General features: G+C 47.6%; 1 protein-coding gene across 1 annotated transcript; it reads left to right on the top strand.

Annotated features, from left to right (window-relative positions):
- The first annotated feature begins 5,172 nt into the window (after window positions 1–5,172).
- lancl2 (LanC lantibiotic synthetase component C-like 2 (bacterial)) lies at window positions 5,173–21,134 on the top strand. Its single transcript, XM_062479823.1, has 10 exons — window positions 5,173–5,525; window positions 6,007–6,260; window positions 8,900–9,017; window positions 9,324–9,531; window positions 10,831–10,978; window positions 14,689–14,835; window positions 17,671–17,853; window positions 19,057–19,233; window positions 19,468–19,540; window positions 20,326–21,134. Exons 2-10 carry the CDS (start codon window positions 6,093–6,095, stop codon window positions 20,400–20,402), a joined length of 1,299 nt encoding a protein of 432 aa, XP_062335807.1. The 5' UTR covers window positions 5,173–5,525; window positions 6,007–6,092; the 3' UTR covers window positions 20,403–21,134.
- The last annotated feature ends 719 nt before the right edge of the window (window positions 21,135–21,853 follow it).

A 21,853-nucleotide genomic window follows, 5' to 3' on the forward strand; every position in this document is an offset into this window, starting at 1 on the left:
TGCATAATTTGGCATTCTCACAATTTGTATCCTTCCTCCCCCTTCCTAAAGTCAGTTTTTGATGATTGGCCAAGTGAACGCATGTGCAGAATACCAATACTGTCATTCTGTTCCTGGAAAGGAAGGAGGATGACTTCTCGAGGTCAGAGAGTATCTGGGGCAATGTGTCTGACTGACAGAAAACACAGTTTAGACATATTATTCTCTCAAATCCCCGGAGATTATTACACGCACACACACACACACGGAGAGAGAGACACACATACACACAATTTTGTATGAGGAATTAAAATGCACTAAATGCTTGTTATGTTGTTTAATTCCCGGTTGTTAATGTGCTCTGCAGAGTTGCAAGTCTTTGATATCTGTGTTAATTAAAGAAAGAGGCAGAGAGCGCTTTACCAAACATCTGGCTTATCTCTGAAGGGGAATTCCTCACTAGACATGCAAGGATAAATGTTATTCATGGATTGTTTACAGTTTGGACTGAAAAGATTTTTTTGGTAACAAGGGGTTTGAATTATGCATGATTAACATGTTATCCGGCAGAATTGTTTGTAAAATGGTTCTATCTTACTCACTTCCAGCCATCCACCCTCTCCTGCCCAGACACCCAGGTGCCCCTCTCTCAAGCCCAGACAGGTCCGCTCTCTCTCCAGCCCTGCCAAGACACCCAAACCCCCCCCCCCCCTTCACCAATGGTTCCACTCTAATCACTGTTAACCTGTGATTACAGGGTAAACAAACAACCATTCACTCCATTTTCAACTTTCAAACAACCACAGGCCATCAGACCAGCAATCCTGATTACCCTGAGGCCTTGAAAACCTAAAGCTTTGTACCTATCTCTGATTAATGCCTTTTGTATGGTGTTTAGCTGTTGAATCACAGGGTTAGTCTCTCCTGGCAGCGAGCTGATTACATTTTGTCACAAAGCGCCATCCGCGTCGTTGTTACCATGGAGATAATCCCTCTCATCTCCTCAGCAGTGCTGTTGCATGCTGGGAAGCTGGAGGAGCCTGTCCCATGCAGGAGGTGGGCATGGCGGGCTCGGCCAACGCCAGCATGGTCCTGCTGTTGACACGGAGGTCTGTTCTGGGAGGACAGTTCCCTCTCAGGGGGTTATCATAGGACACGTTCCCTTCCAAATAGTTCCCTCTCATGTCCCATTGCTGACAGAATAGTTCCATTCCTAATCATTTCCCCCTTCTATCTCCCTTCTATTCCTGTTATTATCAATCTTTTCCTGGCTTCCCTTTGGGTTGGTTGAATATTCAATCTAGGCTTCCCTGATGCTGTTTCTACCCAGCCAGGTAGTCCTATCAGATCTGTGAAGACCACTAGTGCGGAACAGAGGAAACAGCAGTCTGGTTTGGAATGAAGCCCTGCTGGCCCGGGGATGTGATTGGAACTTATATCATGTGCTGGACTGGCTGGCTGGCTCAATGGCCAACTGGCTGGTTGACTGGGTGAGTAGGGGACTGGGTGGTTAGCTGGCTGGCTGGGTGTGTTTTAGACTAGGTGCTAGCTGACTGTCTGACTTAGTTTGTGTTAGACTGGGTGGCTAGCTGTCTGTTTGTTTGACTGGCTGTGTGTTAAACTGGGCTCGCTTGCTGGCTGGGTGTGTGTGTTAGACTGGGTGGCTAGCTGGCTGGCTGGCTGGCTGAGTGTGTGTTTGTGTGCTAGACTGGGTAGCTAGCTGACTTGCAGGCTGACTTATGAGCTATCTATGGGGTAGTTACTCACAGTAGCAGTAGGTCTTGAGGTGCATGTGTCACTGTGAGCAGTGACAATCCCTCCACAGGGAGGTTAATGTGATCTGTACCACCAGGAAGATGGCGCCCCCTGTTCATAATGACATGTATTGTGACTTAGAGCCTCTTAGGCAGGATTTAATTTAATACTCAATACTGTCCCTGACAGCTCAGGAGTCTCTGGCTTGTTTATAGCAAACGATTCAAGGAATATTCTAGATTCATACAACAAGACGTAAGCTCCTGTGACACAAATGATGAATCAGCTGGAATGACCGCAGACACCTTGCAGCCCCATCTTGGTTATGGAGAAGAGTTCCTCCGTGGTTTTAGAGCTGTGGGAACAGTTTTACTGTCTGAGGTCTATCTGGAAGACTTTGGAACGACATCTGCCCTCAACAGCACAGAAATTAATTAAGAGGAAGCTGAAAAATGTGCGTACGTGGGCTTCTGTGTGTGTGTGTGTGTTCATGCCAATGTGCAGTGCATGTGTGTCTGTGTGGTCTTGTTTAACTATCCTTACTTACACGGAAAGTAAACCAAGAAACAATTTACCTTGTGGGGATTATTATTATTTATTTCTAGGGGGTTATGGAGGGTTTAGGGTTAGGGTTAGAAATTGTCTAAGAACTACATTAAGGGTGAGTGTTAGGTTTGAGGTTAGGGAAAACACAATTTTGAATGGGAAATAATTGTTTGACCCTTACTTGTTTAGTAAAACAAATCTGTGTATGTGAGTGCATGTTTGCACTGTATGTGTCTGTATGTGTGTGTGTGTGTTTATGTGTGTGAGTGAATGCTTGTATTGTATGTGTGTGTGTGTGTGTGTGTGTGTGTGTGTGTGTGTGTGTGTGTGTGTATGTGTGTGAGTGAGTGCACCAGGGTGTGCTGTGTCTGTGTAATGAGGCTGGGGAATCAATCTGCACTGAAGCGATTTACCAAGCACTTAAAAAGGTTGCCGGACACACACACAACAACATGAACTCACACACACACAGTGCTGCTGCCTGCTGCTATTTCTAAATGAGCTCCACCCTTTCCTATTCCTTAAACTGAAGAAATACAAGAACATGTGTTCATTTGAAATCTGTCTGATAGGTCTACCCAGGTTCGGGGAGTTCAGCTTGAATTTACTACCAGAAGGTCTGCAGATGTGTCTCCTGTTGTTATGGAAATGAGAAACAAATGGAGTCCATTAAAAGCAGAGCTTGACCAAGGCTTCGCCTGAGTGGATAACTTTGACCCTGTGGTGCAGGGCTGAGGTGATTACAATGCAGATTATCTGTGTGCTAATGGCTAGGAGGAAGGAGGCAGCAGAAGTGACATGACAGTAGGACAACGTTTTGCTCTTTTTCTATTCTTCTTTCTCTCTCTCTCTCTCTCTCTCTCTCTCTCTCTCTCTCTCTCTCTCTCTCTCTCTCTCTCTCTCTCTCTTTCTCTCTCTCTCTTTCTCTACCACAGTGCTCACTCCTTTCATTTCTCTCCCTTAGTTTCATCCCTCATCTGTCTGATGAGGATGACAGCATCCCTCGTCTGGAGACAAAGAGACAGATATAGACAGCAAGACAGAAAAGAGAAAGAGAGATTGAGAGAGAGAGAGAGAGAGAGAGAGAGAGAGAGAGAGAGAGAGAGAGAGAGAGAGAGAGTGTTGACAGAGAAAACCACAAACCACAGAACCGTTCCCTGCCCCTTCAAAATGTCAAAGTTTGTTGAAACACTTAAATGTCAGAAATATTTATTGATTTGTCATCTCCTCTCTTTCTCTCCCACATCTGAAAGATGTCTCCATCATCTGAAATAATGTGCACATAATCCTCAAATGATTTGCCCGGCAGATTCCCTACAGTGTTTTATTGTCACTTTTATTAACCTGAATCACCTTTAAAGTAACACATTATTAGTAAGACTTTATCTGGACATTCCCCTTGACACAACAACATATATTGAATGCTCATAGACCTCAATGAATATGTCTGTTTGATTGGCTCTGGTAAGATATTCACCTTCTGGCTAAGAGTGAGGTTGTTCTTTATTTTTCTTCTCAATGAACATTTGCCAGAATGTCGCCCTTGATTAGCTAACTAAAGGTTACAGGAAGGTGAGGGCATGCCCACATATGAGTCTTGCTTCAGGATGCTGTGCTTTGATGCAAAACACAACCATCTGCCCCATCCTCCATGCTGCCTCCAACCGACTGCCTCTGCCCTGCCTCCCTCTGCCCTGCCTCCCTCTCATGCCTCTGCCCTTCCTCCCTCTCCCTGCCTCTCATGCCTCCGTCTTGCCTCCCTCTCACTGCCTCTCACGCCTTCACCTTCCACAATGCCTGCCTCCAGCTGCCTTACCCTCGCCCTGCACCCCCCCCCCCACCTCGTTGTATCTACCCTCCAGCCTTACCCTGACCCCCACGCCCCTCACTTCCATCCTCCCCCACCTCCGCTGCTTCCACCTTCCCCCGCCCTCCCCCCCGCCTCCTTCGCATAAGTCAAGCTGAAGCAGCGTTTGTTCCGCTGTGCTTGTTCACCCTACATCTTCTAATGACGTGTCGTACTTTGAGCATAGAGCACAAGCCCCGTGGAACGTGTAGGTCAACCCGGCAGACCCAGCAGCCGGCAGAAACCGCCTTTTTCCGAGGTGCAATGTCACCTCAGACAGGGTGGTGCCGTGTCGGGCCTCTCTAGGACGGAGAGGGGCTACTGTGAGGGTCTCTCTCTCTCTTCCTCTCTCTCCTCCTCTGCCATTAGGCGTACTAAGAAAAGGCTGATGGACAATTAGGAGATCACCAGATTGAGTGCTCTCAATCGCTTCAATTGGTTTGATGATGTCTTTCAGAGTCTCTCAGAAATAGCTGATTAGATGGAATTAACAACAATGCACTTGTCCATTGTGGAAGGTATCATGATATTCTAATAGCACAAATTAGTTTATAATGTGGACTCTTGGATATGTAACAGAGCTATATGCCAAATGCACAGGGAATTCTGCAGGAGTAACAGCACATGGTACAGGTATTAACTGTCCTGCAGAAACACGTGTCCAACGTCAATTGACATTAAAGCAGGGAATGAAGTCAAAGGAAGAAAGGGCTATGGATGTAGGAAAGGGGAATGAGGAGGATGAGATGAGAAGGAAGAGGGATATGGATTTGTTTGCTGTATAATCCTAGAGCGTGCGGTAAATTAGTACACAGCAAAAGCACACCATCTGTCTCCACCGAGGCTCTGACTCGGTTTGGTCAAGATAGGAGAGAGAGAGAGAGAGAGAGAGAGAGAGAGAGAGAGAGAGAGAGAGAGAGAGAGAGAGAGAGAGAGAGAGAGAGAGAGAGAGAGAGAGAGAGAGAGAGAGAGAGAGAGAGAGAGAGAGAGAGAGAGAGAGGGGGAGCGGGAGAGGGTGATTGTTGGACCGGTGGTCGGTTCCCTGCCTCCCTCCCGTTAATGTAGCCTCCAGTCAGTCAACCAGTAGCATCGCTGAATTAAAAGCCACTTTCATCTCATCGTCCGTGTGGGAAACGAAAAGCGGGAGCACGTCTCAAGATTCACACTATGCCTTTTAAATCATTGGGGATGTAGGCTATGAAACGTTTGTTTCGCTTATATTGAGCTTTATTTCTGAAAATTGATGCGGTCTTTGAATGGCTGAATCGGATAATGAAATCACAGAAACAAATGTGCTCTACTGAAATCGACCTGCTTTGACGACTGGTAGCGCTAGGCTATCGATGAAGCGCTTGGAAATTTTGGAAATGAACGTCGTTTAGTAGGTTATCACGTATTGGTGAGTAGGCTAATATTGTTTTTTCTTTATAGTCCAGGCTATTGGTTCAGTGGATTGTTAACTTATGCTCCCTGCCCTGCATCACAAACTGCTTTAAACCATCAATAAGGGCCTATTAACGACTGTAGGCTATATTTTTGGTGTGAGCTCACTTTGAAAGCTATTTCAAGCACTTGGCTTTTAAAGATCTGTAGGCTAGCCGACTTTCGGATTTCGTTTTGATCAATGACATTATCGATTCGTAAATTAATTGGGGCTATGTGAATTAAAGTTTACTTATTAAAGTTTTTAAAAGTTAACTTGAAATAAAACATGATAAGACAGACTACATCTTTCATAGGCCTATTGAGTTTTGTTAAGGCTAAGCGTTTATCCACAGGTGTCTCACCCTCTGTCCTAAACTTCGGAATAAAAACGCTTTACGACTGAGTATCTAAACATGGGCTACTGCTCTCTGTCCATAACGACTTTATCTCCTCAGATACCCCAACTGGAAATAATTTCGCGCTTTCTCGCCTGCCGTAACTGTGCGCCTCTACATTTTGGCCTGCTCGACTTGCCGTTGAAATGGGAGATAACATGTCCAAGCGCTTGAAACTGGTGTCTGCCACAGAAGCGGAGATGGAAGAGCGCTCATTTGTCAACCCCTACCCTGACTGTGACCAGGGAGTCCTGACGTCTTCCAACTCAAGCACGGACAGTGACTCCAACGAGCTGTTTGATGCTAACGGAAAGGTTAGCGATCATAAAATAGACTATGTATTACGTTTGTTCACGCTACGTCTTTGTCTAGCTAACACACGCTAGTTAGCTCTGCAACAAATATTGCAAGTTCTAAAGAATCTTTTCTGCCAGCTAATTATATTCAATTGTATTCTGTTCTTCTCGAACAGCAGTAGAAAACTATTCAGAACTAAATATAACAGAAACGCTTTGGAATAATTAGGCCTAATGGGTCGGCTCCGACACACACCACACACGCACGCACACACTCCCACCGAGAACTTGAACTTGAGGTTCTTGAACTTCAGCTTCACAGAATATGTCTCTTTTTCAGTATTTGTTCTGCAAGAAGTTTTGTAGCATTACCTAACACAAATACCTAAAATGCTAATACACAAGACACCACTCAGTACAAGAACATAGCCATGGTGCAGCCATGGGATCAGAAGCTAGCATCTCCTGGATCTTGGTTGGAGGGAAGATGATTCAGGGAGGAGGCTGGAGGCCTCGCTCTGGCCTTTACCCACTGAGGAATTGAAGTGACACAATTAACTACAGCCCCCTTTGAGGAGGAGGAGGTGGTGGTGGTGGTGGTGGTGGGGGGGGGGGGGGTAATGGCTTTTCTCCTAATGAGGTCTTGGTGTGAATCGGCCTCAGTCTGCTCAGTAGCACACAATGCAAGGCTGTGAATCCGGGCCATTCTGACTAACAGTCTCTCTGCATTGTGCAATAATCTAATACAGGCTGGGGGCCTTTATTACTGGGCTATAGATAGCCCTGATAAGTCCCCACTCTCCCTTAAAGTTATGGAATACTATGTGAGGTCAACTAGCTTTGCCCTGTGGAAACGGCACAGGCTTTGTGAATACAGTGTCTGGCCCAGCATGGATTGATCTTCATCAACAACACAGCACGGATGAATCTAGTATCTACCCATCCCTCTGTTCAAGGGAACAATGGAAGCAGTTTGTTTTACATTTACATTGTCATTTAGCAGACGCTCTTATCCAGAGTGACTTACAGTAAATACAAGGACATTCCCCAGAGGCAAGTAGGGTGAAGTGCCTTGCCCAAGGACACAACGTCATTTTGCATGGCTGGGAATCGAACTGGCAACCTTCAGATTACTAGCCCGACTCCCTCACCGCTCAGCCATCTGACTCCCTTTTGGTTTTGGTACTATCCCTTTCATGTGAACACACCTGAATATCAGCATAAGACATTGTAGCATCATATGAAGCCGTCTTACGTTCTCGCTCTCGCACACGCTCACACTTTGAGTCTGTTTGATACCTTTTGTTATGGTAAAAAGGCAGTGTCTGTTTATCTCTGTGTGAACACTCCTTAACTTTCCTCGGTTCTCTGTCCTCAACTCTCTCTCTTCCTCTCTCCTCTCTCTTTTCTCTTTCTCTTCATATATCTTCCTTTGCTACTTCCCGTCCCTATTAGCAGGGTTCGAATTGACCCCCCTAATTAAGACTTGTACCCTCCCAAAACAGTTAAAAACAAGTCAGGGGGGTCGATACATTTATATATCGTTCTTACCCGTAATCGTAACCCCCCCCCCCCCCCCCCCCCCGATTGTCATTGTATAATTTGCACTCTGCCTATTAGCATGTAGCTGTGAAGCAGTGAGTTGTGACTCAGACCTGAGAGAGTAGCCAGCTTTGATGCAGCCAACCTGGTGGGTTTAGCCTAGGCTAGCCTAGCCTCGCGCAGTCCATTGTGACTACAACAATGTGTGCCATTGTACGTACTTTGTGCCAGGAGAAGGCTGGCGGCCCCATCTCTTGATCTCAGTCACCTTCACAGAATCGCAATGAAAGCATAAACGTACATGACTGCATTCCACTAGGGGAGTCAGGCACACACACACACTGTCAGTGCTGAGGCCCCCCCTCCCCCCCCCAATCGTGGCCCAGTGCAGCGGAGGAGCAGAGAATCTGCAGATTGGATCTGCATCAGAGCAGAACGGCTGCTAATCTCACTGTAGTTGGTTCTCTGTCCTCTTTGGGTGGGGGTGGGGGGGATCTGGGGGGCTTTAGGTGATACACTGTCGATCCAGAGTAGTAAATGGGGCCCAAGGGGGGGTGCTGTCTTTGGTGTGACTCTGCGACCTGTGTGAGATTGGTGTGTCTCTAAGATGTGGATTGAGTGGTGTGTGGGACTCCCAGTCCTGTTCATTAGAGAGGGTAGTGGGACTGTACTGACAGGTAGAGCACTCTGCTGTCTCATCACCACTCAGCTCACACACCTATACAAACACACATACGCACGCACGCTACACAAACGCACGCAGACAGTACTGTAACACACACTCATACAGCAACACACACTGTTCACGAACACAACACATACACCAACACACACATACTGCCTACTAACACATACTGTACAGTCACACACACACACACACACACATATATAAACACACACACAAACTGTTACACACAAGCACACGTCCAGACTGCTACTGGCTCTCTGAACCTGAAGTTTGGCTACAGAGCTCCTATCTCTGAGCTCTCCACTCCCTGTCCTGTCTGCTCTACAGACACACACACAGACACACTCACATGCACACACACACAGCTGTTGGAGGTGTGTAGTGCTCATGAGCATCTTGATGGTACATGTATTGATTCTCTGTGTAGATCAGTGAAGCGTTCCAGAAGAGGGTGCAGAACAAGATCAAAGACCTTCTCCAGCAGATAGAGGAGGGGCTGAAGACCGCAGACCCCCACGACTTCTCCACCTACACCGGCTGGACAGGTCTGCACCTGACCCCCTCCCCCATCCTCATCTGAACCCTCTCCCCCCCACCGCATTTCCGCCAACACTGGTCAGCAACACAAATCAAGGTCCAATCCAATTTGATCTGTACAGCCCTTTTTTAGAAGCCACATCACAGAGGGCTTCACATACGCCCATAGAACTACACCTAAACCTACCCAACCCCTCACACACAGGTCAGTGTGCTACCTCATCCCTCATCCCCTTTGCTGCTCCAGTGAAAACAGGGTTTCCAGGATGAGTGAATGGTCCGTCTTACCACCCGTGTTCTTGTTCTCGCCCCAGGCATCGCCCTGCTGTACCTGCAGCTGCACCGCGTCACCTGCGAGGCCTCCCACCTGCAGAGGGCGCTGGACTACGTGAAGCGGACCCTCAGGAACCTGAACGGCCGGCGTGTCACCTTCCTGTGCGGGGACGCGGGTCCGCTGGCCGTGGCGGCCGTGGTCCACCACCGCCTCAGCAACCACACCGACTCCCAGGACTGCATCGCTAAGTATGGGCTGAGAGCTAGCGCTTCACCTAGCACGCTACCTACCTACCTGAATAGTTAACTAATAAAGCAGCTGATGCTAACTGATACAGACTAATCCAGGGGTCTGTGTATTTCTATCAATCCATATTAGTTCCGGAAGTCTCCCGTATTATGTAGAATCTCCCTGTATTCAATATTTTTTCAGAGCAAGCGAGAGGCGTTGCGAGAAAGTGAGAGAGAAAGCACCCTGATAGGTCTACTCAGCACAAAAAAAGAAACCAATCAGTTGTCCCTGTGTGCGGGCTTTACAGTTGATCCTTCCCTCCTTGGGGAGGGTCTATGTGTGCCTCAGTCTCATGTCACCTCCAGGTGTGTGTCACCCTCTCCTCTCTCTGTCTCGTTCACGCCTTCCTTAGTTCCATCGTCGGGCTGTAACCCTTAATCCAGCTGCAGCTGTCTGTCGTCACGTCTGTGTTACAGTAATTCCTCAATCAGGACGCTGTAATCTCCGCCCAGCCTGTCTGCAGACAGTGTGCGGCTGGCTAGCAGCTGGCTAGCCGGGGAAAGTGTTTACATGCGTGATACTGCCAAGCAAAACCTGCCTCTGGCACTGGCCCACTCTGGCTAGCCCTGTTAGCACGGTAGACTCACAGTAGACTAGCTAGCGAGCAGATGAAAAACTAAAATCAAAGTTTATTTGTCACATATGCCAACCAACAGGTATGATGTGGTTGTTAGTATCCTAATATATTCTGTTCATGATAGTGACGCATATTAGCTCAGGTTAGCTGTTGTAAACATGTGAATAATCTAGTAGGCTAGCATGTGGAGAAGCCAGCACAGTATGGAGACCAGCCACCGTGTTGTGGTGTGGTGTTTAGCGTGCTAGCTTGCCTAGCTATGCTAGCGTGATGATAATGCAGCTCTGGTTGATCCTCTCCTGGAGCTCTCAGTATGGGGTTGATGATGTTACTGTAATCTGTAATCTCTCAGCCTCCCTCATCCTCTCCCCCTTTTCCCTTCCTCACGCCTGCCCCGTCTCCATCACTTTCTGTCTGTGCGCGTGTGTGTGGAGGGCGGTGGGGTGGATCTTGTGTCTCAGGATGGAGACTTCTTTGAAGTTCAATCCAGGTTCCTCTCTTTCTCTCTCTCCTTTTCTCTCTCTTTCTCGCGCTCTCTGTCAGCCTGTCTTATTTTTATCTACTGTATATGGGACACACAGAAGTTAAAATCAGCAGAGGAATATTTATTTATGTTATCCTTTGTTCGTGTATGTGTGTGTGCATTCTTGCGTGCGTGTGTGTGGGTGTGTGTATCCAGACTGCTGCAGCTCCAGAGAGCAGTGTTGAGCCCAGACTCTGAGGTGCCAGATGAGCTGCTGTATGGGCGAGCGGGCTACCTCTACGCTCTGCTCTACGTCAACAAGGAGATCAGCCCCAACACTGTGGATGAGGGCACCATCACCAAGGTTAGGCACATACACACACGCTGAAACCCTTTAAAACTATCTAACATTTAAAAACATGTTAAATTATATATATTTTGATATATACTGTAAGTCGCAGGACCAGCCAAACTATGAAAAAAAGTGTGACTTATAGTCCGGAAAATACGGTAGTATTACACCACTTGTTGCATATCTTATTTTTTCATAATTAGAGTTCAGATTTGGTTCTAAATCCAGTTTTTTGGTGTGTGTGTGTGTGTGTGAGAGAGAGAGAGGATCTTTTTATCTTTGCCCTGGCATCATACCAAGGGACCATCTGGTATCGTAGCGTGTGTAGCGCTGACTGCAAGAGTGCGTGTCTCTGCAGGAATGTGTGTCTGTGTTTCAGAAAGCGGACATGACAAAGTCAGATGTCTATCTCTCCACAGGCCTCCTTAGTAACATGTACCTGCTTTATCTGTTCTCTACTGAGGCCCAACTCAGGCTTCTGGAAGGAATTGCATTCTGATGGATTGGATAATATAACTTTTCCATAGAGGATCTGCTATCATCTCCCATGTAAACACACACACACAACACAACACAAATGTTCACACATACCCACATATATGCACAAACACACCCACGCTTCCACATGCTTAACAAAATGACAAATGGTTAATTAAGAATGATGACAAATACAAGTCTCAGTCTGCCAGTTTACGCCTCCTCTCCTATTAATTTTGGCTAGAAACAAGCAATGTTTCTAGTATTTCAGTATCTGGAGAGTTAGAAGAGGTATTTGTCAGAACTATTGTCAGTGCTTTTCTTCCTAGGGAACTTTGCCTTGAGGCATTCCTAAACGGTGACTGTAAAGGCTTAGCTTTGTTTTAGGTTTGTTTTTAGTGTTTCTCACAAAAAGTGTGAACTGTGGGTTTCTCTAGGGAGAAAGCTTTGCTGACTGTCGCAAGGTCCCTCGCTCTCACACACACACACATCCACACTCACACACACACATATTCATACACACGTATAAAATATGCTTGAAGCTCCTCCAGTTTGGAACACAAGATTCTGTCTCCGACTGACAGCTTATAGATGGTGTGTGTGTGTGCTTGTGCGAGCCTGCGTGTGTTTGTGTGCACGTGCGACCGTTCAGACTGAAAGAGCAGAGTCGGCGTTCCCAGCCGTACGGTGTGTTCTGCGTAAACAGAGCATGACAGCTGTAATACTGCGGAGCAGGATGCAGGTAGAGTCCAACCCTGCAACCTCAGAGGAGCAGGAGTCTGGGGCTGTGCTCCTGTGCCCTGTCCTCATCAGCTTAGCTCTTCCAAACCACTCTGGGGGGCACAGCCATGTCTGTCCAGCTGGATCCATCCTCGGCAGGCCACCCCAACTTGCAGACTACCTGTGTGGTCTGCTAGTGTCCTATCCCCAGCTAGCGTGTGTCCTATCCCCAGCTAGCGTGTGTGCTATCCCCAGCTAGCGTGTGTGCTATCCCCAGCTAGCGTGTGTCCTATCCCCAGCTAGCGTGTGTCCTATCTACAGCTAGCATGTGTCCTATCCCCAGCTAGCATGTGTCCTATCCCCAGCTAGCATGTCCTATCCCCAGCTAGCGTGTGTCCTATCTCCAGCTAGCGTGTGTGCTATCCCCAGCTAGCATGTGTCCTATCCCCAGCTAGCATGTGTCCTATCCCCAGCTAGCATGTCCTATCCCCAGCTAGCGTGTGTCCTATCTCCAGCTAGCGTGTGTGCTATCCCCAGCTAGCGTGTGTCCTATCTCCAGCTAGCATGTGTCCTATCCCCAGCTAGCATGTGTCCTATCTCCAGCTAGCATGTGTCCTATCCCCAGCAAGCGTGTGTCCTATCCTAGCGTGCTCCAGGTATCTGCTAGCTCAGCCCAGTCCCTCGGGGAGCTGCAGGCTGTTTGTTTGCCGGCCAAGACGAGGTGTTGATTAATTAGCTCTCTAAACAAATTCATTCTTGCTAAATGATATCGCCTCTCCTTCGGGGGCCTTGTGCCGATAGCTAATGAGACTTTAGATGTGTGTGTTACTAAAATGAGACTAGGAATGGAAGGGACTGTGAAGTGGAAGTCTTTAGGTTGTGTGTGTGTGTGCACGTGTGTTTGTTCAAGGGAACAAGCTTTTGTATACTGGACACAAAAGGGATTTGGGACTGAACTGTTGGAATGATAAAACAAATGGTGCATTGTAAGATTAGAGGTTCGCTGGCTTGTTTATTTTCCAAAACAGCTCGACAGATTAATCTGGATATGAAATCACGGTTCATTTCTTGTTCTGGGAGAGAGGGGATTGGAAAGATGCTTGTGAGTTTTTTATATCCTGGGCCAAACTGTTGGTCCCATTCAGAACTGGACGACACTTCCTGAAACTGACCACCTTAAGGGGAGAGGGAGAGGGGGCTTCAGTCTTCAGTTTTTTTTGTCATCTGGTTCTCTGTCTCAGGGGATTATGACTGCTGAGCAAAAGTGGGAGGGAGACTGGAGCATGAGGGAGAGAGAGCAAGAGAGAGAGGATGGAGAGAGAGGCAGTACTGCTGCAGCGGCCCCTCCCTAGTAACAGAGCGGCTTTACAGCCAGCCCTCATTCATTTCTTCCCTCGCTCTCTCCCAGAGATCCCTACCGCCTCTCTCGCTTTCCAGATCTTTCTTCTTCAGCATAGCAGCAGTGGCTGCCTATAGGCTCCTCTCTTTACTGCCTGCCCTCGCTCTACCTCTCGTCATCTCTCCATTTACAACCCTTTCCTCTCCCCACCCTCTGTCTTCTCCTTCACGCCCCTCTCACCCCACCATCCTCCAAGCCTCATCAGATGGGACCTATGCCCTAAGTTCAATTAAAGGAAATCCATATCTGTGCTTTCCTCCTTAAATCGACTGAACCCCACTATTTAACCTGGACTATTGTCTTGTCAGGGGTTCTGTGGTCAGGGTCTGCTTGCATGAGCCTGCATGCTTCTATCAGTAAGCCTCGAAGCTTAGTTTAACGAAACCCTTTAAGCTTAGCTCGACCCCTTCCACATCATACCCCGTTGCTCTGTGTCAATTGCCTGCTCTCTGCATACATGCGTCTATTCTCCCTGATCTCACTAAGCAGTTCACAGCTGTTTAGAGGATAACTTGCTTTCACCTATCCAGCGATGCTAGTTCAGAGGATAAATCCAGGAAGGGAGCGAGGAAGGATGCAGTTTCAAGTATTCCAGCAGTTTGTAGGGAAATTATGTCCTTGGTGCGAATATATCAAATACTTTTTCTTTCTAATGTAATATCCAATAGGATAACTCAATAGTGAGTACATGTTTAAATCCAGCAGGTTTTAGTCGTATGGAATGAAGCATGTGACATACACTGGTGCCGTCATCATATATGACACACTGTAATCTGGCTCTAATCTGTGAAATCCTCAACACCGCGTGTTCAGATGATGGTCGGCCTCGATTCCTGGAGAGGAGGGTGGACGAGAGGGAGAGATGGCGGGGGTGGCTGAGGGAGAGATGGGAAGGGAAAGACACACAGACGTGGGAGGGAGTTATTACAGAGGGGGGAGAGAGGGAGAAACGGGGAGAAAGATCACACAGTTGTCTTGGATTTGTGTCTGCATATCGCAAGTTTTTTGTGCTAACTGTTCAACAAACCATACAAGAGAGACTAACTCCCCCTCTCCTTTCTTTCTTTCTTTTCCCGCTCCCTTCCTTCATTCTCCGCTCCCTTCCTTCATTCTCCCCTCCCTCCAGGTGGTGACAGCCATTGTGGAGTCAGGGAAGAACCTGTCTAGTGAGGAGAAGAAGACTGAGAGATGCCCGCTGCTGTACGAGTGGCACAAAAAGCAGTACGTTGGTGCTGCCCACGGCCTGGCAGGCATCTACTACATGCTGATGCAGGTGGGCTGAGTGTGTGTGTGACTGATTTAAATGTATCTAGATATGATCTCATTTGACCCGTGTCCCTGTGTCTGCTCTAATCAGTGCTTTTCTGTGATTATAAATATCAGTACGGGTTTAAATTTCCCAGGAGTTATATTAGTCCTCCTCTTCACTCATGAATTATACATCACAGATACGTAAGGGATAATGCCCGACGAGGTGTCCAATATCACCTGTATAATGGACGATGCGGAGGCGTGACGGTTCACGCTTATACCATGGTCACTTGCCAACGATTTTTTTTACAAACATTAATTTATGTTTTCAGGTGTTTTGCAATAGAAATCTAACGTTTTTTTAACGTTAGCAAACTGATCATTCAAGTTTGCTCAGCTCATATAACCAACAACGGCTTTCCTTTCGCTGAGCTATTAGACCGAAAGCTAACGTTATGCTAGCAAGATTCAAAGGCAATAACATTGTGTACGGTTGACAAACAGTAAATATAATTTTACAGTATGTTTGAGAAGAAGATTGTCTAGCTAACCAGCCATGTCACTGTCCCAAAATCAATATCAAGATTTTCACGAATTAAAATTTAGGTACATTTACAGTACGGCCGCAGCCTGTGGAGCGAGTTGAATAGCAAATGGATGTGAGATGACCGCATCAAAGTTGTCATTAACAGTAATTATAATTTGACAGTATGTTTAACAACATGACTAGCCAGCTATCGAGCCGTGTCATTGTCCCCAAATAAAATCAAGATTTTTAAGAAGAAAATAATCGGCCATGTGTACAGTTGCTGCTACTGTCGTGTTGGACGCAGCCTGTCTGCAGTAGATTAGCCTGGTGAATAGCGAAAGGGATGTGAGATGAGCGGTTACGTGACACTGACACATTACATTCAGAAAAGTAACATTTTTCAAATAAGTTAAAATAAATATTGAAGTCACTCATTGTTGTAAATACAAGTTAGCTTGTTAAAGTCTTTCAAAATTGTAAATGGAGGCTTTGACTCCGTCCCTGTTGTTATGGTTACTTATTTCAGACACTTTGTACAGGCTCATATACTATGTAGCCAGCGGAATAATTTAGAACGGTGAAAGACAGTTTCGCTGCAATGACGTAGTAGGTGTCCGTTATCATCCGATAATGGACACCCCTGCAGCCAATCAGAATCGAGTATTCACCCAGACCATGGTATATATATTAATATAATATATATTATAATGTACATGAACAGTAGTTCTGTGGTCAAATAAGAGTTCCTAATGGACCTAATGGATGTCACGATTCCTACTGGCATATGGCTCCACCTGAATATATCTGTTATGAAGGTCACTGTCTATCATCATGTGTTAGCGGTAGTCATCCACAGACACACATAAACACGCACACACACACACACACACACACACAAACACAGAGTGAGAGACCATTCAACCATGTGGTATTTTGGTTTAATCTGCATATGGACTCTTATGAAAGTAGTTTATCTTCATCCCTGGTAGAGAGATATTTAACGCTCTTCATTAAAATGATTACTAGACTCTCCCCTTTTAGCTCTGTAGGTCTGCAACATGTTAGCCCACTTCCCCACATGTGCAGCGCTGTATTGCTAGCATTCTTCTCCACATGTATCGTGCTAACGTGCTAGCATACCTCCCAACTGAAGTAATGCTTACATGCTAGCATCCTTACCAACATGTCATGCTAACAAGCTACAATTCTCCCACCTGACGTGCCATGACAACTGGAGTAATGCTAGCGTGCTAGCAATGTGACAGAGCTTTGTAGCTTGTGGGCACACTGCTAACATGCTAAAAGAGTGTTTACCTTTGGGCTTAGCAGGAGGCAGCTTCTCCTGGGGGGCGAGGGAGACAGGCTGGAGCAGCAGCCCCCGGGCCCAGCCACCAGCTTCCTGCTGCAGCCCCGTAGGCGTTTACTGCCAGGCAAATATTTGAGTTGTGCACAGAGCTGGTTATACACAGAGAAAGGACAGCTAACGAGCCAGAGATGGTTGGGAATACATGTAGAGACAGCTGCTTAGGTTGGGAGTTGGTGTGTGTGTGTGTGTGTGTCAACCAAGGTGGGTCCATAAATTGACACACACAAACACACCACAGCATGTGGGTGTTTGTGTGTGTGTGTGTGTGTGTGAGAGAGAGAGAAAGCCTTGGTGTTCTGCTTGGTTGGTTATGTTTGGGTCCAGAGCTCTTGAATAGATCCAGTCAAGACCCTGGATATACACCAACAGGACATGAATTATCCATTACTGCAACGATTGGTTCAGTCAGTTTCATTCAGGCAGGATGTGCATCCTCCAAAGACAAGATGTTGGACAAGATGTTGTTTTGATGAGTCTCTTTAAAAGAGACTCTTTAAAACTCCCTATAGGCACTCCTCTTATCTCTTCACCTCTCCTCTCTTCACCTCTCCTCTGTTTACTGAGTGTGTTCTACCAGCAAGTCTCTCCTGGAGCTTGGATATCTCAGGATGGTCTCTCCTCAGGGACACGTCAGAGAAAGAACATGCCATTAACTCTAACACTTCATCCCTGTCGTGTGTGTGGGTGCTTTATGTTGCGTGTTAAGTGCACTGAATACAGCCAAGTGCATCTTTATGGTTAAAAGCTACTTAGTGGCTGGATGTTTGTGTCTGAATGTACAGTTCTGTTAGCTTTTAGGGAAAAGACGGCGCAAATGAATCGGTCATGAGGAAAATTGTAAACACCTCAAAGTAATGCTACAATGTACAGTATAGAGAAAAACACCTAATTATCCCTCTCTCTCTGCCCCCCTGCTTCCCTTCCTCCCTCCCCTCCCTACCACCCTGTCTCCCTCCCTCCAGCCAGGGTCAAAGGTTCATCAGGGCATGCTGTCTGAGTTGGTTCGGCCCAGCATCGACTACGTCAGACACAAACGCTTCCGCTCAGGGAACTACCCGTCATCGCTAAGCAACGAGACCGACCGGCTAGTGCACTGGTGCCACGGGGCGCCAGGCGTGGTGCACATGCTCATCATGGCCCACAAGGTGTGTGTGTTTGTGTGTGTGTGGTCTTGTTTACCAAATGTCCTCACAAGTATAGTGAGACATGAACAACTTGGGCCAAGCAAAAGGGCCCCATAACTTCAAATGATTTTTTAAGGGTTTTAGAGTTAGGGTTAGAATTATATTAAGGGTTAGGGTTAGTGGTTAGAGATAAAACCATTTTGAATGGGAGTGAATGTTCGGGCCTCACTAGGATAGAAAAACAAACCTGTGTGTGGACCTCTTCCTCAGTGTTATGGCCTATTGCTTCCACCCTAAAGGCATGGTGAAAGGGAAGGTCATCAGATCACCATTCCTAGGCGCTAGGGAGCAAACACAAACACGGCAGTGTGGCCGCTGTAGCTGAGCCACATTGCCACCTAGTGGGGATTCGGGGGAACGTTAATGACTTTGGAATTACACACGGCTGTTATGGACCGTTTTACATCCTAGTTTTGACATATTAGTCTTTTGCTTTTAATACCAATCTCATTTCCAGGGGAGCGTTTTGAAGGGTGGAAACCGTTTCTGCTGCTCTCAGCATGCCTGCTTGGGAGCTGACTTGCACAAAAGGCTGAAACTCTTGCTGTCTTGTTCACTACATCTCTCTCTCTCTCTCAGACACACACCCTGTGAAATGACTGCTGGAGAAAAGAGGGGCCGCAGGGGGTGTGTGTGTGATAGAGAGGGAGAAACACACACACACAGGCTGAGCAGAGAATCGAGCATGTGGGATAGTTGGAAGCAGAATTTCCTCCTTGCCATGTTAAACGCTCTTTCCGTTGACAAATGGCCTACTGCCTGCTATCAGTCACAAGCAATCACACAGACACTCGTGCACACAGACACACACTCACTTACACACACATGCACCAAAAACTGGATGCAGGATCATTTAGCCACTTCTTGGTCCATTAGCTGCCAGCTAGATGCTAATGTGTTGCTATTGTGCCTGCTACATTCCTCCAAGTAGCATAAGGACGGTGACCGTAGGAGCCTCATTCCTGTCCCCCGTGTGACACGTGCACGTGAGGAGGGGCGCTTAACATCTCATCAGCCAAGAGGTTTAGAGTATCACCCAAATGCTACGACGATAGCCTTAATATCCCTAAACCCATATTTTTGATCACACACAGCTAGGAACACACACACACACACAGCTGAGAACACACATTCACATGTGCCCCCCCCCCCTCCCCGGGCTAGGTGTTTAAGGAGGAGAAGTACCTGAAGGAGGCGCAGGAGTGCGGGGAGGTGATCTGGCAGCGAGGCCTCCTCAGGAAGGGCTACGGGCTCTGTCACGGCACCGCCGGGAACGGCTACACCTTCCTGTCCCTCTACCGCCTCACCCAGGACAGGAAACACCTCTACCGCGCCTGCAAGGTGTGTGTGAGCCTGCTTGTGTATGTGTGCGGGTGTGCCCATGCATCTGGGTGTGTTTGTGTGTGTGTGTCTGTGAGAACGCTTGTGATTGTGCTCGTGTGTCTCTGTGTGTGTGTGTGTGTGTGTGTGTGTGTTTGTGTCAGTCTGTGCGAGTGAGGCAAAGGAAACAGATTGGACTGTGTGTGTGTGTGAATAATTTCTCACTGTTAAAACCAGACATCCCTTCTCTTGTAGTTTGCCGAGTGGTGTTTGGACTACGGTACCCACGGCTGCAGGATCCCAGACCGGCCCTACTCGCTTTTCGAAGGTTCAAACTTTATTTAAACATTTCAGCCAGACAACATGAACCTTTTCTTAGCATTCTCCCCTCAAATCTCCTTAACGATCGATACATCCACGCTGCTGTCTCTGAGAATGTTCTCATTTCAGCAACGAGGCTTCGCTCACCACGGACGTCTTCCCCCAGTAACTGAGTAGGTTTCGGTTGCATGCAGGGCAGTGATGGTAAACAATCATCAATCATCCATCAACTAGAGACCTTCCTCCAGCGAGGCCAGGGGAGAGGGCAGAGAGCCGCGTCGGGGAGGGATCAGACTAATGGAAGTGTTTCTGTGACAGGCACACAGGAAGAGGAGCGATGGGAGTGGGGGGGAGGGAGATGAAAGGCAAGTCAGTGTGGCGGGGGTTGTAACAGAAGTGCATCAACAATGAGGATTGTGGAGGCGCATTGATGATGGCTATGTGTGACTCGGCCCTGGTTGGGAGCAGAGTGTTCCAGCGTAGCAGGGTCTGTCTGAGGTAAGACCAGGGTAGTGGGCACACGGGCTGCGGCCAACACAGAGGAGTTCTCTGATTGGCCACCCACTGAGTGTCCTGCTGAGAGGGATCGCCGCACGCGCGCGCACGCACACAGTCCTACGCCACTCGTCGCCACGGTAACCGGTTACTGCCCGCGTCAAGAGTGGCTTTGTGGGCCGTGATTGGTGGACTTGACACTTTCTGTTTGATGCAAGCTCGTCCCAGAGCCCCCACACATACACACACACACACAGAGCTGAGCTTGATTCTGACTGTGTTCTCTCGGTCCTCCAGGTATGGCGGGGGCGATCCACTACCTGTCAGAGCTCTCCCAGCCTGAGTCCTCCTGCTTCCCCGCCTTTGAACTCTGACCTGGGCCGCCGGGGGCTGGGACTGCCACCCCCTCCGAGGGGAACTCTGGGGAGGAGGTGGGGGGTGGGTCGGAGAGGGGTCTGTGAGATGGTGGGGAGGTGGACTCCATGGAGCCCTGGAGGTGAGGCATGGCGCTCCCCTTTAGCTTGCCCGGGGAAAGATACTGCCCCTGGGCCAGACCCCTGGACCGGACCCCTGACACCTCCACCCTCATAGGCATGGAAGCAAAAAAAAGCACCCCAAGCCCTCTGCCTTTTAATGCTATCAACGCCGCCTCTGTGTGTGTGTGTGTGTACCAAACTGTTGTGTATCCAAAAACGGATGTTTTAATACCTACAGTTCATGATTCTATGCATGCTTGTTCTGATTTGTCTATTGGTGCCTCATTCCTGTTTGTGACCCTTGTGACTACACAATATTCTATCATACCAAGCCCTACCTTTACCTACCCTACCATTTATCCTGTACTTTTGCGCTCATACCCCACTACTCTCTCTCCCACCCCACCTTGCCTCCCATGTGCTCCTTGTCTTCGTTTCCCCCCCCCATTCCCTCTAACTGTGTGTGCTTCCTTGCCCTCTTCTTCTTCTCTTCTTACCCCTGTCTCCTCCTCACCCTTCCCTCCCCTCTTCGCCTCCTCCTCTCCTCTCTCTACCTGTCCCCATCAGCCCCCAGCTATGTGACCTGGTACGGTGTTTTTGTCTTTGCATGGGATGTCAGAAGAAAAGAAAGACCCATAGAAATCAGCCTTGGATTGTGCCAGTGTGCATCCTCGTATGTCAGTAAGCCCGTCCGTGCTGTTCCGTACTGAACTTCCTGAGGAAGCGTGGTTTGTCTTGTGTATTCAGTGTCTCCATCCACCTCTCTGTCTGGCCTGCAGCGCCTGAACGGCGGCCTGGTGTTCGCTGTGAGAGATCCCCCCCCCCTCAGGCCCAGTGAATGTTCCTGACCGGACGATAAACTTTCTGCAGGCACTGCGCCTCTTGACTCTGTGTGATTGCGACGGTGTCTTAAAGGAAACGTTTGCTCTCCTGCTTCCCCGACAAACTAGCGCTTCCAAAGCCGAGCCGTTTCATGCCAGGTTTGATATTGTTGGATTTTAATAAAGCAAAATGAAAAAGGAGATTCTGAAACTCAATGTGTCAAACACCAGATCATATCACCAAACAGTACTACCTATGAATGCCAATGTCTGTCCCTGTGTTGGTTAATCCTTGACTTCTGAAAATCATTGTACAGTAGCTTTAACAACAGTGGGGGAAGAAATACAATTTGGCAAGTATTATTTTTAATTCATGTAAGAACTTTAAATTAAATGCACATGTAAATCATTTTACAATTTGTAAACATTTGATAAACTGCAACAAACCCTTGTATGCTACTGATATATTAAACCTTAAAGCTGGAACAAGTTTATTTCCTTTCATAAAAGTTCTGTTGAGTAGGAGAC

Source organism: Osmerus eperlanus, chromosome 15, assembly GCF_963692335.1.
Source record: "Osmerus eperlanus chromosome 15, fOsmEpe2.1, whole genome shotgun sequence".
NCBI classification, from domain to species: domain Eukaryota; kingdom Metazoa; phylum Chordata; class Actinopteri; order Osmeriformes; family Osmeridae; genus Osmerus; species Osmerus eperlanus.

Coding starts and splice junctions, on each gene's coding strand:
- lancl2 (XM_062479823.1), top strand. CDS start 6,093: ATGGGAGATAACATGTCCAAGCGCTTGAAACTGGTGTCTGCCACAGAA. Junction 9,532..10,830: donor TCCCAGGACTGCATCGCTAA/GTATGGGCTGAG, acceptor GTGTGTATCCAG/ACTGCTGCAGCTCCAGAGAG. Junction 19,541..20,325: donor GCCCTACTCGCTTTTCGAAG/GTTCAAACTTTA, acceptor TCGGTCCTCCAG/GTATGGCGGGGGCGATCCAC.